This window comes from Cajanus cajan, chromosome 6, assembly GCF_000230855.2.
Source record: "Cajanus cajan strain Asha chromosome 6, NIPB_CcT2T_4, whole genome shotgun sequence".
In the NCBI taxonomy this organism is placed as follows: Eukaryota; Viridiplantae; Streptophyta; class Magnoliopsida; order Fabales; family Fabaceae; genus Cajanus; species Cajanus cajan.
The window spans coordinates 54,026,358-54,046,359 of record NC_138522.1 but is presented as its reverse complement, the minus strand read 5'-3'; the positions used below and the strand labels follow the sequence as shown (position 1 = coordinate 54,046,359).

Sequence of the window (20,002 nt, the reverse complement as noted above, 5' to 3'; positions counted from 1 at the left end):
TTATTAACTATAACTATCATCTATGTTATTTAATTCCATGGATATTTTTATAAAAAAGAATTAAAATTATGATATTATTAATTAAAACTAACTAATTTAACTAATTTCATTAATATTGAAGAATTAAATATTTATTTCTTACATATAGGAATAAAGTTAGTACACTCATATTGTATTTTTAGTTGTTATTGTTCTTTAACAATAAATTTATTTTTTATAACTTTGTTTTTATATTTTCTAATAAATTTTAAAGTCATTTTTTAAAATAAAAGGATAGATAAAAAACAACACCATCATAATTACTATATAAGGGAGTTATATATAGAGAGAGGAAAAAGAGAGAGAGAGAGCCACAATAAACATAAAATATTGATAATCAAGGTTATCAAAATTGTCACCAACTTTAATACAATTAGTGTTACCTTCATGCTTTATAGATAACTTCAAAATAAAGAGTCTTTTAGCACGTTTAAGAAAAAATAAATAAATGAAAAACGAAAATAAATTACTTTCGAAAAAACTGAATTATCAATACTTTTTATTTCTTGTCAACCCTTAATCCATTATCATTATTTTCGCTATGTGTGTGGTATGTGAAAACTAGGGGTGACAACGAAGAGGAGGAAAATTAACAACGAAAAATTAAGAGAAGAAAACTCCCAGAATCGCAATTATTTTACTGACAGATGTTATCTAGTATCTGGATTAGTTGAGCACAAATTTGAGATATATTTTCCTCCAATCCAATCAATTTTAATTAGTTCAAATTGACTTGATTTTACTATTTTTCGGTCATCAATCCAATCCAATCATCATTTGATTTAGTTTAAATCATATCATTAGATATATTATTAAAATGATAAAAAAATTATTAGACAATTTGTAATGCACACTTGTAATTGAGTTTAATCTGATACAAGTCATTTGAGTTCCAAACCATAATGATTAAATTTGCAATTTTCTAATCTGAACCGATCTAGAATTTTACTTTTTAAGTTTGGTTGAGATTCATTGGATTGGGTCGAATCTGTGTCCACCCATAATTCAGACTACCATGTCCTCGGTTCTTTGCCTACTATTATCGTGAGATACGATAAATACACCAAAACCGTCTCTACAAAGTGATATAATTTTAACACAACCACATCAAAGAGCAATTTTTGCCGCAAAAATCTATCTCAGCATTAATATATTTTGAACACTACGTAATTTTTTACCCGGGTACAAGAGGAAAAAGAAACAAAATTTGTTAGACCGCCCTGTTGACCAGTTGAGGCAATAAATTCCAGTATAAAGGACGATCAAAATTTAGTATGGAGTGTGAAACTGGGTGGGTACCCTTGGTATGACTACGGTATAGCTCAAATGCTATAGAAGTAAATCATCGATCATTATCCTGCAAAAATAGAACAGATCAAATCAAATTACTACCAAAAAATTAATCACACGCCTTCTAGTACACAATTGAAGCTTTGAAGTATAAACATCAAACTATAAGACATCCACTAACATCAGATAATAGGCCCTACCAAATTGATGATAGTTGAGTTCTCTGATAAGCATTTGGCATGAATGATGGGGCCCACATTTCTACTTTCCATCTCACTATTGATATCTGAGTAGTTCATGTAAACGGCCCCTTTGAACATCCACTCGTTCCTTTCCTGACAGTACACATCTTCAAATAGCTCGCCACACAAAACACACAAGCATTGGTTTTCATCTGTTACAATCATCGTATCAAATTCACTGCTGTCTGTTTCCTTGTCATATACACCAACAGAGTCGGTAAACTCAAGCTCGGGTGAATATTCTGCCTTGCCAGAAATCCAAACACTTGACTTTGGATACCAACTTCTTGATGCATTAATTAGACCATGTTGTTCTCTTGAGGCATGCCACTCCAAGTGTCTATTTAACTGTTCTTCTAGTTTAAGCCTAATACCGCAAATTTGGCAGTGATGAGGGAAATCATCCAATAATTCACTAATTACAAGTGGATGGAAATCTCTAATTACATTAGGTCTAAAATCAAAGCCAATGAGATTTCTGATTTCCATGCTAGTTGATTGAGGTAATGCAAGAGGGGGTTTTGTAGCAGCGGCTACCTCATCTATGGAAGAAGATACCAGGCCAGCTACAGAACCAGAAACTGATGTAACTGGTAAAGAGCTACAGGTGGTACTGATTTCAGTTTGATCTTTGGAACCCAGCGGCACCTCACTTCGTACCACAGTTGGCGATTCTGTTTCGGCAGATATCAAACCCTTTGCAACCAATGAGCTTAAGAGGTTTTTAAATGGATTTAAGTTATTATTATTGGTAGCATTTAAGCTCGGAGCTGAGGAACTGCTCACATTAGAGGACGCAGGTGGTTGAGTAGAAAGCCTTCGTGGTGGTTGCCCAGCCTTTCCTTGAAGTTTTTTTGGCAGTGCAGATGATTCGTTATGCAGAGGATCTATTGAAGATGGTGATGCAACTGCAGATCCTGAAGAAATTAATGGGGTAGAAGACCTACCAGACCGAGTAGGCTGAACCCCAGACTGAGATGGAAGATTCCTTGGATCCAGATTACTGGTAATTGATTTCTTGGGGATAATTCCACTCTTGTTAGCTGCAGCTGGCAAATTAACTGTGGTCAACTGTTCTGAAGTTTCTCTGGCTAAAGAAATTTTAGACTGGGGCAACTTAGTTTTAGCAGTAACTTCAGTCGGAGAAGGGCCCAGCTTTTGTTGCTGAAGCTTTGGTCGAATAGAAGTTACAGAAGATAATGAGCCCTGCGAGTCCTTTTCCTGTGATCTTCGCAAGTTACTAACCTGAACAATGGGACGAAGGGTAGGTGATGGATCTCTAATATGTTGACTTCTTGGACCTCCCAAAAATTGAGATGTTTTGAGATTCTGGGGCATTTCTTGCTCAACCAAATTTTGCATTGAATGATGGTGTACTGTTGCCGACAGTGATGGAGACTGTTGTCGCAAAGGTGACTGCCCAGAAGGGGATTCAGTATCCCCCGAATCAGATTGTTGTCCCACAATTTTGGCCGTTCCTACTACTGCATTCGGCATAAAAGATTGGTTTCCCTTTTTGGCAGCCAATGAACTTGCATTGGTAGGTAAACCACTGAGAGTAGACACAAATCCTTCTGAGTAACCTGGCTTCAGATTCAGCTTATCAACCGAGTGTTGCCTCTGCAATTGCCATGATGACGGTGGATGGCCACCAAAACCAGGTACTTGTTTCTTAGCGGTGGGTATTTCTCTATCAACCTTTGCCCCAAAAGGGCGTGTAATTTGGATCTGATCTTCACCTTCCTGCACATGGTAAAAATAAATCAATCAAGTATATCCAACAAAATATACATGTAATTTCAAATTATTGAATCAATTTATGATGCATTTACAATTTAAGGCTTTGTAATTACAGATGAAGTGTTTTAATTATTAGGGTTTGAATGTTTGGGAACTGGGGGATATCTTACGCCAAATTAAATTAGGATTTTAATCCTTAGTTTACATTAGGAAGTTTCGATTGCTTGGCTTTGATAAATTAGCCTGTTTAAATAAAAAAATAAAATAAATAAATATATATATATATATATATAAATAGAAGAGGGATTTGTTTATTTCAGGAGTAAGTTTACTTAAACTTACTCCATTCAATAACTCATGTTGTACATCAAATTTTAACGATTCAACCGTTGAATTTAAGATTTTTAATGCATAAATCAAGTCTATAAATTTCATTAAAAAATTGAAAATCATTTGATACTTCATTTTATTAATTCGTATATATTATCCATCTTACAGAATACATCCCTATAACTCATTATTCAAAGAACATTTGTTTCCAAACAATGTTCCTTTAATATGATTTTCTTTAATGTCCCCATCTTTCAAGATAAGGATTGACTAACAAAATTAGAAGAAGCTTACACAAAAATGACTTTTTAAGGGGGAAAACAAGGGCTTTATATGAAGTTCTAATTGTGAAAAAAAGTGATAAGCATTTATTGTAAGTGGAGTTTTATCAAAATTAGACCTGGTTAACTGCTCTTTAATTTTTGTCAAAAAATTACTTGCGGGAGAAATGCTTTCAAAATTAGCAAGAGTCACTAATTTGGAGGGGACATGAGGCACCATTTCAAGGAAAATCATGTTAAATCAAAGTGCAACTGGTCATTTTAGCAAGCTTACCAAATTTTCGTCATCAGCCATCCACGAGTCTGTGCTCAAATTGCTTGACACATTGGGACCATGATCAGTCAAACCAGAGTTCATTTCATCCCACGTGAATTCCTCCTCTTCAGAATTTTTCCAGTTACCTGACGTCACATTGCTCTGTATGTTAGTTATGTCTTGTCTTGGCTGACGATGTGCATCCAAATTAATGGACTTCGGTGCTTCATGATTTGAAAAACTGCGCTTGAGACCGATACCATTTCCTTGCCCAGATATGGTTTCTACATCATCACCTGTTTTGAACCATGGTTTTTCATTTCCTAAATCAACGAGCCTACTTCCAGTTCTTCCAGCCCCTGAAATCAAATTACTTGAAATGCCAGAACTATATTCACTGCCCCCACATGATCCACCAATGGTCTTTCCGAGAACAGAATCACTAAATCCATCTCTATGGGTGTGCTGATTATTCTGCAATATTCACTGCTACATTAAAATATGACCACTGGTGGACTGAATAGTATAAAGAGGAAAAGAAAAGCTACCTAACCTACCTGCATGTTGATCCTAGGATCCAACCATGGTCGTGACGGACCCAAGGCTCTATCTGGCCTCTCTGAATCCTCATTTGAGCTTAAAATAGCTCCAGTCATATCATTAACTCCTTTACTCTTTATGACATAAAAAAAGACACGGCAAATAACTAATAAGTACAAGAAATGTGACATAGAAAAGGCAAATATTGGTATCAGTTAAGTATGGAAGATTAAAAGAATTGAATTGTGAATCAGACTTTAACATACAATAACAAAGTCAAAGCAGACATCTCAAATATGTATATGCATATAAAAACAATATAAAGATGGCATTCAAAATATTACTTTTAAGTTTTAACTAGAGTCTAACAAGGTTAATCACACATATACCAGATGTCAAACCATAAAACAAAACCACAAAATCAGGATAATTCATTATTAAGAAGAATAAAAAAAAATCAAGTTAGTTTAATGGAAAATTCCAATTCAAATACACTTATTGCAAGAATATATATAGTGTCTCATAATCAACATGTCTTCCAGTCCTGTTTCATCATCCAAGGAACACATGACTGCCAAATTTAAATTCATCACACAAAAATTCTGTAACACTGTCCAGCCTTGATTGATTCCTATCAAAATCGAACACTTCAAACCTTTAAAGGACAACTTTTCAGTGCAATGGTTTCACCTACCCCACTTGACTGCTGAAGACGCTGCCTTTCTAAATACTTGGGATTCACATGGATACTATGTGGCGGGCGTTGTGACTGTAAATCACTCCTGACTGTAGTAGCAGATACCGAAGCTGAACCATTGACGGCAGGTGCAAAGCCAAGTTCCTTCTCAATCATCTGAAGGGATTGAGGAGGAAAGACTCCTTTCCAAGTTCCAAAAAGATGTCTCATACTTGAATGGACAGAAGGATCAACCTGTCTGTATGCCTTGCAGAATACCTAAAATGTAAAGTAGTAGTACCTAGTTAAAAATAGGTGTATAAAATTAGAAAACATATAACACAGGAAAAATGCAAAGGGAATTTCTTTTTCAATTTCTGAATAATTAGATTTTACTCATTTTTTAAGGGAAATGCAAGAATTCTTGCAATCTCATGATTCATGTAACCAACTTCTATCAACCGGAACAGTTCAGTATAAAATAGCATAGCTTCAAAATCTGAAGGATTCATCATATACAACAAGAAGTATATCAAAATAAAGGCATGAAAGTAAATGGATAAAGATAATAAATATCTAACCTCAGGCAGTCTGGCAGCAAAATATTTTATATAATCCCACCCGATATTCTTAACAATACTGTCCAAGAGATAAAGAGATGGCAGTTTTTGGTCACTTGGAACCTGGAAAGACATTAAATCATTTCAATTAAACAAGACCTTTTTTTCATAATACAAAGACACAACGAGATAAATAAGACTTCCTTGGAAGATGTAAAAAAAAGGAAAACAGCTGAAATCAACAACATATAATCCAATCAGAAGTTAGCATCAAATTTCACAAAACATGGACTCAAGTACTGATTGACATTGGAAATTGTTTAGTGTCCACTTCTCTCCCCATGTCGTAAATGAAAAAAATAAAAAATAAACATGTTTAACAAATTGTGGATTACCACTCCCCAATGGCACTGATTATTAGTTGCAAATATAGTCAAAATTGACCAACTACAGTCATTTGGCAAAAGGATAGTTTTTTTTTTTCTTTGTAACTCAGGTTGGATAACTAAATATGTTTTACATTCTCTTAATAACCAACCTACATATACAGGACCGTGAAACGAGATTAAATTCAACAAACTATGGATGCCCTTTTTCGAATACAAACTAATTCAATTCATCAACACGTAGCATGATAAACAATAATACCTCATCACAAATCAGACAAATTAAGTGGAATTGTTCTTTCTTTATTCCAAATCCATTAAAACTGTGGCTCACCTCTAGAATGTTAGCACAAACAATTGCAGCAATTGCCTTGGCAGCAGATTGATTCTCTCCGGCAATAATAGTCAAATTGGTAATTATGGGCTTCGAATTGAAAGTTAGCTCAGCAAGAGCGGTCCTGTACTGAGCCACAAGTTCCTGGTGTGGCGGAGGCTGAGGGTGGTAGCCGCCAACGCCACCGCCACGACCCAAATCGCTGTTTTCTGAGTCTCTGTCATTGGTTCGAAATCTCGCAGACGCCAACGTGGCAACTGCCCCAGACCCTTGTTGGCGTTGAGGTAACTGTCGTGAGCTGAGTTCGTCGATCAATCTTGGCTTCTTGGGACCCGGTTCTCTCGATCTGTCCAAGGATCTGCGCGTACTCTCCATGTTCTTTCAAATAAAATGCAAAAGAATTTAAAACCCTAACCCTAATGCGTTCTCAATTTATTGTGAGAAACCGGATTAGCAGCACGAAAAATAGCTTCCCTATTATTGCCACAGCGGGGAGAGGGAAATGAATAAGAAAATAATTTCTGGTTTAAAATTGTACAGGGCGAATTGAGAAAAACCCTAATCTTGATTTACATGAAATAATAAAAGAGAGAAGGTGGAAGGATGTAGAGTGTTTATAAGCTGAGATTGCGATTATATGTGTGAATGAAGGCCAGCAGTGACGAATGAAGCTCCCTTCCCGCATTCAACTGTAATCTTTGTTGAAACTTAAAAAGTTAAATGGAGTTTGGTTTTACTGTAAATGATACTAAAATAAATATTTTTAATAAAAAAAAGTATCACCTTTTTTGTCTACAGAATTTATCGCATTTAAATGTTTTAAATTAACATTAAAAATTAATGTTATTTTTTAGAACTGTATTGATTCAATTCAGAGTTGTTTGTATATAATTTAGGATAGGAGTAAAATTTAGATTCAATTCAAAAAAATTTACATAGGATTTAGGATAAAAGTAAGATTTGAATTCATCATATTTAATTAAATTATTTTAATTCACAATTTTAATATACTAATATTTTAACATGTGTAATGCATAGATATATATTATATATAATTAAAATTTATAGTAATTACATATATATATATATATATATATAATATTATATTTAAACATATGTATTAGGTTTAAATGTATTTTTAATCTTTCAAATTTATAATAAATTTATTTTTAGTCTCTTAAATTTAAAATTAATCTTTTTAATCTCAATAATTTCAAAAAAAATTATTTTAGCCTTTATACTCATTTTAAAAAAATATATTATTACACAAAATCTAAGTGTCACTGTTAATAAAAACATAATGTTAAACATAGTTAATGTTGCATGATTGTCTAAATTTATCACTTTTATGTGTTATTGATAATTTAAAAAACTAAAATAAGATTTTTAAAAATTATAAGGACTAAAAAATAATTTTAAATTTAAGAGATTAAAAACAAATTTATATTAAATTTGAGAGATCTAAAATATATTTAAATATATAAATTATATTAAAATAATTATAAATAAACAATTTTAAACTTATTTTTAGATTTATGATAAATAGTTTATATTATATGAGAAAAAATATTTTTATTTATTAATAATTTATTTAAAGTATAACATTTAATTCATAAATAATTATAATAAAAAAAATTGAATTTAATAAAAAGTTAAAAAAAATTCATAAAAACTCTCTCATCAAAAAAAGTCACTAAGTATTTTTCAGACAATGTAAAATAAATAAATAAATAAATGTAATAAAAAATAATATTAAGTCAATCTGGTTTTTTAGGTTACACATGCATGAATATTATCTGATTATGTCAGAAATTAATCTCTTTGGAGATCTTTAAGTTCGAACGCGTACCACAGTAATCAAGGAACGTTGATAGAACCATATCATTTGAATTATTGAAATAATTTAATATAATTTTTTAGGAAGAGATATCAATTGACACCGGTGTTTTAGTTTGTACATTTGATAGGATAAATGTTTATCGTATATAATTAAGATTTATAATAAAGTAGTATTTTAGTTTATGCAAATATTTATTATATAAAAATTGAAATTTATAATAAATATACAAATAAATAAAATGTTTGAATATATAAATTATATTTAAAATTTAGATAAATAGATATTTTAAACATATAAATTATATTTTTTATTTATGATAAGAAATTTATATTGTGGTTAGCGATGAAAATAAGTCGTGTGACTTTGAACATATAAATTAAACTTATTTTATAAAATTAAAGTCTAAATCATATGTATTATTTATGATAAAAACTTTTTAAATATTTTATATATTTCATTTGAAATATTCTAAATAAAAATAATCAACTATGAAAATGAAGGAAAACAATAGATAAAGATGTGATTGTTAGAATTTTTATTTTTTATTTATTGATTTGATACGAAATATTTAAGTATAGTGAAAATATCAAAAATAGAGTTTAATTTTTTTAGTTAAAATTTTATTTATTTGATTATATTGTTGATATTTTGATTTAATTTGTATATTAATATTTATTATATTATATAATCAAATATGTAACGATCCACTATAACCATCATTTATGTATCGTAACTACTAACAGTATAATTATCTCATACTAAAGGGTTTATATTTGAAATAATTAGATACGCACATTATAATATGTGTATAAATGCAAACAACTAAAAATAATTATACAATTATATATGGTATATGTACATTTAGTATAAAAATAATATAAAATCTTAAGCGTCAATCAAGTACAACTATACAAGCTCTCTAAAGGTAGGTGTTGACTACATCGCCACCTGTGTGACCCACACTCACTCCAAGAGCTCGCACTAGTTAACTCAACCCTACTCTCATGAAAAATCATGATCATCGTAGTTCATATTACATGAAAAACACGTAAGGGTAAGTTAGATTTCAAAAACATACAAAGCATGGAAGGAACATCTATATTACTCCCCCAACATATAAATCAACTAAAACACGCCACATGATTTACAACATACAACAATCGACATGTTTGAAAGTAAAGCACCTAAGTAATTCAAACATTCACCATAATTATACCATACAACAAGGTATTTATTTAGTGCATATAAAACAAATATCAACTCACACCACATCACGTGCACACACTACAACTAATGCATTGTCACGCATTCACCTATGAAGATCTCTTAATATACATGTGCAGTCTAAGTGGTTTAATCTCGTTGAATTGGCTCAATCACTTTCATGCCCAATGTGCCCATTGGATTGACAGCTAAAATGAGATATTAATCTCTACCTCTGATTTTTTGGGTGTCGTTATTTATGCTAGGAAAATTCAGTTTCATTGTCGGGGCTAGTATAGTTAGGTATAGGCGTACCACGACCTTAACATGAATTACCAAGTCACATATAAAACTAGTCCACTGACTATTCGTAAGGAACCACACAATTAAGGGTCATGACTCTCTACTTCATATTTTACTCCACATTTACTAAGGATCTAAAGGAGACTCAACAAAATCTACTCTAAGAGTTTCACACCTACGTAAGAAAGGTTTTCAACAATTGGCCTCCTATAACATCAAAACAAAAAATTTTGTATAGGATCTTCAACTTTCAAACAACACTTTCTCCTTTAGTCCTAAGTCAACCAGCATACTTTAATACCTACAACATTCCCAACATCAACGCCTCAACATGCATCATCTATATGCATTATCATAAGTCAACGCTTATAAAGATCAAATAACACCAACCATAATTAGCATACCAATGTTATACACCTCATGCGAGACCAACATATCAATGTCAATTTAACACTCCGATCATGCAATTTATAGCATATTGATCCTATATATAAAACATATCAATGTTCGTCATCGTAATATATCATATCACATATACATATATTATCACATATCAATATATATAGACTCAACATTTATCATACATCATACAACATGCAATATATTTAAATGTTTTATTCATGTTCACCAATTCACCCATCAACACAATTCATGTTCATCAATTCATCCATCAACCACATGTATCATTAACACAACTTATGCCTAGTGCAACTTACCTCACGCTCGCGTCATTAAAGCAAGGAGTTTTTTGTCTCATCCATGCTTAACACCACTCAAGCTGTGCCCAATGTGATTAAGGTAGGGAACCCCTAAGACCTCACGCTCGACCTCATATCAGTTAGAGTCTCTACCTCACTCACATCTGGAGTCACCTCACCAATGCCTGACATTGTCTAGGCATAAAATCTCTATCTTAATCACTCTTAGCGCCACCATATTTGGGGTCCAATGTCACCAGGTCAAAGACTTTCAAATGCTTTCATGTCTGACACCATTCAAACTACACTCGACGTCATCCCAATCTAAGACAAGTTTCTCTCCTTACACTCGACGTCATTGATCTTGTGTCTCGCATGAATAAGACAAAGACTCCTGGTTGGAACTACAACCGACACGATATTAGAAATATGCAAATGAAGATTTCAAATTTTGCCCAAAACCACCTGAAAATCAAAAGACTTCCCAACATAAAATGTATCAAACATGAATATACACAGTGACGGATCTAGAAAATGTATTAAGTGGGGGCAATAAAATATTTTATAATAATTTTTTAGAAAAGTATATTTTTGTGACAAAAAATTTAATATATTATTTTTTATAAATTAAAATTTTCATGAATAGAGTAATAATTCATCCTTTTTCTATTTTTTTGTCTGATATTATATTTAAGTGTGATTTTATAATTTTTAGTGACTTATTTAATATTAGAAGAACAAAATGGTATAAATTATTAAGATAAATATGATATAGTTACTATTTTTTTTTTTTGTATCTCTCATCAATTTCCACGTTCATTTAAACCAAAAATATTTTATGAGAATAATGCCTATTTTTATAAAAGAGTGAATTTATTTTTTATTAAAGATGTTTAAATAAAAAAAAATTATGCAGTAATTACTCTCATTCTTCTTAATTTGGATCTTCTCCTACTAACACACAATATATATATATAAGATTAAGACAATTATGACATCTTTAATGAATAAAGTAATAAATCTTTCGGTCTAAAAATAAAGTATATTATAATAATAAAAATTAAGACAATTTTATCATAAAATGAAAGAAAATACACAATAAAATAAAATATTAATATATTTTAACATATTAGATATAAAAAATAATCATTACAATAAACGTTATATATAATCACATATAAAAAGTGTTACCATAATTTATATTTACTTTTTAACAACATATCAACATATTATATCTATAGTATATATGACAAATATCATGTCTCTATAAAATGTGTGTCATTATTTAATAACTTTTTTAATAAAATAATATATAATTAATATATATATTTTATAAAAATAATATATATATATATATATATAAATGAAAAATAGAAAAATTTTAGTGGGGGCAAGTGCCCCCACTCACTTAGTCGTGGATCCGTCCCTGAATATACATCAATCTCATCTCATTTCACACCAAAAATTCAACATGCAACAAAATTTGTAATCAACCCATTAAATTGCACTCAAGTACTCAAAACCCACTCATTTTCATCCAAGCATCCAAAAATCCATCAACATGCATACAATACAAGTGAAAGAAACTAACATAAAATACAAATAATCCAACACCAATCATTCATAGTTTCCCTTATCTTTAGAACTCAAAAATTAAAAAACAAGAGGAAGGAACAAGGAAAGACATTGCTATGAGCTTCGAGTACAAGAACTCCACACCAAACACTTTGATTCAACTCACTAGGGACCCAAATCAAAGTACACAAACACATTAGTGATTTCGGAAAAATAAAAGAATCATCCAACTAAGAGAAAGTATAGTGAAGAAGGAAACACACGGGCCCAAAGCACCTATCTATAGTTTATCTCTCTAAAATTTGCAGAACATTAACTTGTGAGACTCAATTCTCAATAGAAACCTTATATACTTCCTCCCCTCAAGGTCAACTGAATCTCTGATTAGAGACTCTCAAAACTAACTAGACTCATAAGGGTTCATCAACTCTCAAAGCCCCACAACACACTTCAAACACCATATAGATAAGTAATTTTTTTTTAAAAGACAATAATTAAAAACTTACAATGACCAAAATAGGTTGGGAAATTCTTTTATAAACCTATGTCCAACCTTTTCAAATAAATAGGTTTATTTAAAAGTCCAAACCCGATATTTTTATTAAATAAGTTAGGGTAGGTTAAGCTTTAAACAAGTTATGCCATAGATCCCTATTTAAGCTTTGACCTATTTTCATTCTTAATTGTAGTATAAGATTATTTTTATTTATTGATAAATTTATTTTAAATATTAAAATTTAATTCACAAATAATTATGATAACTAAAAATTAAATTAAATAAAAATTTGAAAAATCCTAAAAAATTATTTTGTCGAAGAAAAACTCGTAAAAATATTCTCACACCAAGATAGTTGTTTGTGTTTAATATATAAGAGCTGATTACTAGAAATAGTAATCAAAAGATAATAATCCTTTACAACGATCAAAAAGATAATATTTTACAATGATTAAAATCAAAATTTATTCATTTTATAAGAGTCAAAAACAATGTTTATAAACATTAGAATGATGAAAAATAAATAATTTTTTTCTAGGAATCAAAATCAAAATTTACTTATATTATAAAACTAAAAATATTTTTTAAGCATAGTATTAATATAAAATATCAATTACAAAAAATAATGATTAATCTCTGTCGAAGACCGTAAACACATATAAGCTAAATATTTTCAATATAATATATTTTATACCAAAATTAAATATGACTTTTATTAATCCAAATGTTAAATACTTGAAATATAGCGGCTTATCAAAAAAAAAAAAACTTGAAATATAGCTATATGTTATCTTAATTTTCTCATCAATTCTAGCTTAAAGAAAATAATAATAATAATAATAATAATAATACAATTATTTTCATGTTTAAAAAAATTAATAGGTTTTGTACGAATATGGACATAACAACTAAAAGTAGGGGTGTGCAAAAAATCCAAATTTATTCGAATCGATCCATAACTGATCTGATCCATTTTGAAAAAAAATCCGAACCGAACCACTTTATAAAACCGGTTCAGTTATCCGATTCATTTTTACAAAGTGGATCGGTTCGGTTCGATTTGATTTTCTAAAAAAATCGATCCATATATGAGTAAAAAAGTGGATAACTGCACCGCACCGAACCGATCCAATTTAAAAAAATCGATCCATATTTTAAGAAAACCAAACCGATCTACTTTATAAAAAATAGATCGATTAACCGATCCACTTTTATAAAATGGTTCGGTTCGGTTTAGATCAGTTTTTTGAAAAAACCGATTCATGAACACCCCTAACTAAAAGACCTATAGTTAGTCAGGCTAGTATTATGAAGCGGCCTATGCTTATTTTTCATTAATTTTCTTATATTGGTCATGGGGTCAACTTGTCTAGTTGGCCAACCAAAGTCAATTTTATTTGGGCCTATGATTTTAAGGTACGTCTTAGTCTTATTTCGTAGGTTGCTAATTCTAAATATAAATAAACTATTTTAAATTATAAAATATTTATAAGCTTTGTTTTAATGACGGTCATTGAGTACATAAAGGGGATGCCTTTTGCCGCTCATACAGCAAGTGTTATTCAACAGTAATAGATGAAGACATGCAAACGAGCATAAGACATGATAAAAAAAAAGTTAAATATAATATTTTAAAATTTTAATTTAGTCTCACTTTAATTTTTAATTTTAATTTGGTCCTTAATAATTTAAATTACTGCAATGTTGGATTTTCTATTAAAATTTCTTAAACGGAATTTACTGTTGGCCACGTGGATGTCAAGTAGATGCATAGGTGGATGCCAAATACAAGCGATTAATGATTATAGTTCACGCCTGTGATAAATCACGTTTGTGAATCGTGCAAGGAAAAAAAACCAAGGTACAAGACATTTCAAACACTGGATTTGACAATATTGTCAATGGGGGATTTATAACTTTAATTGCTAAACATTTGGGCTATACACCATTTTTGGACCAATTGCAAGATATAGGAGTTCCTATAAGTATTAATTATAATACTTGTTATGCAATGCAGTGTATCACTAAAGACAATGGTGACAATTTTTATTTCATTATTAGTCAAACTGGAGTGAACTACTTACTACCAAATCGGCACTATACAGTTAAGGATGAAACGGCATAGTGTTTCCCCTTGGAATCATTGACTGATGTACCCCAACAACAAAAATATTTCAGTCTTTGAATTTTTATTTTCAGTCTCTGAACCATATTTCAGTCTTTGAATTTATGTTATGTTATGAATTTTTGTTTTCAATCTTTGAACCACACTGTTGCATTTTGTTGAACACACATATGTGGTTGACATTTTGGAACGACTCATTCTGAATTCAGAACAGCTCGTTCTGCTACACTCGTTTGTGTGTTAACTAATGCATCTGGAACGGGCCGTTCCAGATGCAAAATTAACACACCACGAGTGCAAGCAGAACATGCCGTTTTGGTTCCAGATGCATTAAAGAAATTTGGCATCCACTTATGCATCTATGTGACATTCACGTGGCCAACCGTTAACTCCGTTTAAAAAATTTAGACGGAAGGTCCAACATTGCAGTAATTTAAATTATTAGAGATCAAATTAAAATAAAAAATTAAAGTGAAACTAAATTAAAATATTATAAGAAATCAAATTAGGTATTTAACTTAAAAAAAATTATCTCGAGAGATGCGACAATAAGGAAATGATATATTATTAATTTTTTTTTACGAGATGTAACATTTATGCCATAATGAATATAGATTTCTAAAAAAAATGTGTAGAACTAAAACATTGAAAAGATTTTTTAAAAAATAAATAAGTGAAAAATTTGATTAAAATAATATATTATTATGATTCAAGAAAAAAATAAGAGTAATTACTCGAAAATTACGATGGAAGTGTGTTGAATAGAAAATAGATAATAAACACTTTATTCTATCTCTACTTATAAAAAGTCAAGCCAATATAATAGACTTTGTAATGCGAATTCCTTTATTTTCTTTTGGGTTATACCATGATTATTTGTGAGTAGAACTCTTTGGTCTATTGCTTTTGCTTGAATTAATTAAATTGATTTTATGTTCATTTGACTTATTTTTTTATCATTTTATTGGTAATCTTATTTATGTGAAATATCTACAACTATTTTACATAATTCTAAACATTTATTGGCTATTTGATATACATAAAGTTTTTACTTTTCTAAAAATCTAAGGTTGGAAATATTAGGAGTTGTGTTGGTTTTCATTGAAAATATATATAAAAAAATAGTGTTGAGAATATGTTTATTTAAATTTTAGAAAATATTTCCTTAAAAAAACATTTCATAAAAGAAGCTTAAAACTGATAAATAAGAAAAGTCATTTTTACTTTTCTTTTTTATAATGAAAATACAGTGACATTAGGTAATTATAATCATTTTTGGATTTTGTTGTTTTTTTTACCAAGTTGGTTAAACTACTCTGGATATTATATTGCAATTTAGGGACCAAAAGTTTCTACCAAAACTTTGTTTGCGGTCTAGGATGGAGGCTCTGATATTTTGTCGAAACTGAATGTTGTTTATGATCATTTAGTTTCGAATGTTAATAGTAATTTGGCTCATTTAATCTTCTAATTAAGGTTTACTATTATACGCAATATTTTGTACAACACGTTGTTGTGGGAATGGAGTTGGCTGCACATTACCCTGCGTAAGACTTTAATGATGATTTATTCCGTCATACCTATACCTCTTAAAGTACGGATTATAATATTGATGTTATGGAAGATTATACCTATCAAAATATGAATCATAATATTATTATTGTGTAGCTTCATATTGATGATCAAAATATAAATCATAATATTATAATGTTGTTGATAGTATATATTCTAATAACATTAGTACTAATGACTAATTGTTTTTATAAACCATTTTTTTAAAACTGAAAAATGAATTAGACAAGTATGAGCTCATGCACATGAAATTGAGTCAAATGGATATCATCAAGTGTAAAATGACTTTTTTTTTTTCTTTCTCTCGTGTGCCCAATAATAGACCCTGTAGACTTATTATATTTGTATTAATTATTTTAAAATTAATTTTGAATTTGTATATTCGCATTAGAAATTTTCAAATTTTAATATTAAAATATAAATTTAAGCTTTGTTACATTTTTTAACTTGGCCTTTTGTAAAGGAAAAAATGAGTTTTGAGTGTGTCCGCGTGTGGGATAAGTTTGTGTTATAAAAAAATGAATTTATAAGTTTGTGTGGGATAACCAAATTGCCTCATGACCCTATCAGGCTGATGCCATTCACAAATACACAGAGAAAGTAACGGGATTATAGAACCCCAAATACGAATCCCCTGTACAGTCCTCGGGCATCTGTTCCAAAGGCGGATATGGTTGCCAAATAATCTGTAAATAAAAAATTGTAATTAGTTTATATTAAAATACTAATAACTTACATAATGAAAACCGTTAACCCTTCAATTTTATTTACTTACAGATTTTCTGGTCAACCGATCAAAGAATTTGCGATAAAATTTAATATCACCGCTCATGCTTATTTTAGTGGCTGTGTTGGACCACCTGAAATCAAAATGTAAACAATTAATTTCTGTAACATTTATTCAATAATTTTAACAATGTTAATATTTTGAATTTCATCATACCTTAAACCAACAGGGCAAGCAGGAGGAATAGGTAGAAATGGAGAAGACAGAATGGTTGGGAATCGTTCCCATGCCCATAACTGCAATAAAAGTGTAAATCCACCACAACTTGGCGTTTTGTAATCTGTAGAGGTGCATAAATTGCGATACAAATATCCAAGCACAGCAGCACCCCATGCATACGTCTTAATGGTCTGAAAGTCACCTAAGAACGCCAACCACCTCAATGAGACATAGCTGGAAGATCTATCAGGAAACAGAAGCCCTCCTATAAAGCGTAGTATCCAGGCTCGAGCATAAGGAAGCAACTAATGTACCTCCTGTAGATCATCTGCAATGTCATTAAAATATGTTGCCAACCAAGATAATTTCATCCGATGTCCTTTAATTTGTGACTCAGGTGGAACAACACCTAAAAGATCATGAGCTGCAAAAAATAAAACAAATCATTTACCGATTTTTAATATTATAAAACACAATTACTTAAACAAAAAAATACAACTTAAAGTATAATTATTTTAGTACCTAATTCGAATATATTACCACTGCCTCGACTTAACAGTGCTTCACCGTCAACTAGAAGACCAACAATCATACCAACATCTTGGAGAGTAATTGTGCATTCTCCAAATGGCATATGAAATGTGTGTGTTTCTGGTCTCCATCGTTCTACCAGAGCAGTTAATAAACCAGGACTCATTTTGATATAACTTAACCGAGCAATCCATCCAAATCCAGCCTGGTCTATTAACGGAACTATTTGATGTGGAATTCCGTCAATTCCATTACGTGTTGGAGCAGCACGTCGTGCTAATAATCTCCTATCTTCTTCTCTATTCCAAACATGTTGTGAAACATGTATGGATTGCAATGACAATAAATCATCCTCAACGGGTCCACAACTCACACGCATAGATGTAGAAGATGATGTCATCTATAACAAAATTTAACACCACATTATTTCATCCATTATATATATAAATTCAAAAATTATATATCTATTTTTAAAATAAATATAAATTACATAAAAAAACATTTAATTCAATTTAAAATTTAAATAAATTTTAATTAAATTATATTTTAATAACACGAAATTAAAATAAATGAATTCAAATTTTAAATATCAATTTAAATTTTAAATAATTTTTAATTAAATTAATTTTAAATTAGACGTTATTAAATTATATGAATTTATAATTTAAATTAATTTATTTTCTAAATAAATATAATTTAAACAGAATTAAAATAAATGAATTGAAATTTTAAATAACATTATTTTTTAAATAAATATAACTTACACAGAAATAATTTAATTCAATTTAAAATTTAAATAATTTTTTATTAAATACAATTTAAATATATAACTTACACAGAAATAATTTAATTCAATTTTAAATTACATTATTTTTTAAATAAATATAACTTACACAGAAATATTTTAATTTATTTTCATAATAAATATAATTTAAACATAATTAGAATAAATGAATTCAAATTTTAAATATCATTTTTTTTAATAAATATAAGTTACACACAAATAAATCAATTCAAAATTTAAATATCTTTATTTTTAAAATAAATATAACTTACACAGAAATAATTTAATTTAATTTACAATTTAAATAAATATTTTTTATTTAAATTTAAATAACACGTTATTAACTTAAATTAATTTTTATTTTAAATTAAATTCTTTTCTGCAAAAATATAAATTAAACAGAATTCAAATAAATCAATTCAAAATTTAAACATATTTATATTTAAAATAAATATAATTTACACAGAAATAATTTAATTCAATTTAAAATTTAATTAATTTTTTTAATTAAAATTTAATAACACGTTATTAAATCTAATTAATTTTTATTTTAAATTAAATTCTTTTCTACAAAAATATAAATTAAACAGAATTCAAATAAATCAATTCAAAATTAAAATATCTTTATTTTTAAAATAAATATAACTTACACAGAAATAATTTAATTCTATTTAATATTTAAATAATTTTTTTTAATTAAATTTAAATAACACGTTATTAAACAGAAAATAATTACACAAAATAAATATAAAAAATTCTAACTAAATTACAGTAACTATGTCAAATGACGTAGCCTACAACGACTTTCAAATAATTACACAAAAAAATATAAATAATTCTAACTAAATTACAGTAACTATAAAAATTAATTAATTAAAATAAATTCTAAATTAAAGAAAATAATAAACATTAAAATACCTGAAAGCTTCAATAAATCTGGAATTCTAGAGAAATTCACAAAATAAAAATTACCCTGAAATAAAAATAAAAATATCTAAACGTTAAACAAAATTTAAAAGTAAGTAAATAATTTTTAAATAAATTAAGCAGATAAATAAAAAAAAAAAATTTACCTGATGGAGATTCGTCTGGAAAGCAAATTGAGAGGGGGGACCATCTGAGGGTAAAAACCCTTATATAGGCAGTTCTTTTTTTTTTTTAACTGTATAAAGCCACGTGTCAAATTACTACTGGTTAAATCAGCGGTAATTTGACACGTGGCCACTGTAATAAATTTCTCAACCACCACCTGTGT

General features: G+C 29.2%; 2 protein-coding genes across 3 annotated transcripts; both read right to left on the bottom strand.

Annotated features, from left to right (window-relative positions):
• Positions 1-1,043: 1,043 nt before the first annotated feature.
• Positions 1,044-7,367, bottom strand: LOC109796801 (polyadenylation and cleavage factor homolog 4). 2 transcript variants are annotated; one of them, XM_020356606.3, is made up of 7 exons: positions 6,675-7,367; positions 5,976-6,077; positions 5,413-5,673; positions 4,736-4,852; positions 4,197-4,652; positions 1,530-3,314; positions 1,044-1,396 (listed from the first exon to the last, which is right to left on the bottom strand). In XM_020356606.3, the coding sequence occupies exons 1-7, from the start codon at positions 7,047-7,049 to the stop codon at positions 1,382-1,384; spliced, it is 3,111 nt and encodes a 1,036-aa protein (XP_020212195.1). In that variant the 5' UTR covers positions 7,050-7,367; the 3' UTR covers positions 1,044-1,381. The 2 variants fall into 2 exon arrangements, with proteins under 2 accessions (XP_020212195.1, XP_020212196.1); XM_020356607.3 differs by lacking the exon at positions 6,675-7,367 and having other exon boundaries at positions 5,413-5,695.
• A 9,700-nt stretch (positions 7,368-17,067) lies between these two features.
• LOC109796392 (protein MAIN-LIKE 2) lies at positions 17,068-18,363 on the bottom strand. The gene is made up of 5 exons (XM_083076304.1): positions 17,973-18,363; positions 17,747-17,856; positions 17,430-17,623; positions 17,262-17,346; positions 17,068-17,172 (listed from the first exon to the last, which is right to left on the bottom strand). The coding sequence occupies exons 1-5, from the start codon at positions 18,361-18,363 to the stop codon at positions 17,068-17,070; spliced, it is 885 nt and encodes a 294-aa protein (XP_082932430.1).
• Positions 18,364-20,002: the final 1,639 nt, after the last annotated feature.

Bases quoted from the DNA above. Each gene is read 5' to 3' on its own strand.
- LOC109796801 (XM_020356606.3), bottom strand. From the start codon at position 7,049: ATGGAGAGTACGCGCAGATCCTTGGACAGATCGAGAGAACCGGGTCCC. The intron at 6,078-6,674 runs GTGAGCCACAGT...ATGTCTTTCCAG, and splicing joins TTTGTGCTAACATTCTAGAG to GTTCCAAGTGACCAAAAACT. The intron at 3,315-4,196 runs GTAAGCTTGCTA...TACCATGTGCAG, and splicing joins TGGCTGATGACGAAAATTTG to GAAGGTGAAGATCAGATCCA.
- LOC109796392 (XM_083076304.1), bottom strand. From the start codon at position 18,363: ATGACATCATCTTCTACATCTATGCGTGTGAGTTGTGGACCCGTTGAG. The intron at 17,347-17,429 runs GTATGATGAAAT...TTTTGATTTCAG, and splicing joins GCTTGCCCTGTTGGTTTAAG to GTGGTCCAACACAGCCACTA. The intron at 17,173-17,261 runs GTAAGTAAATAA...TTTTATTTACAG, and splicing joins ATCGGTTGACCAGAAAATCT to ATTATTTGGCAACCATATCC.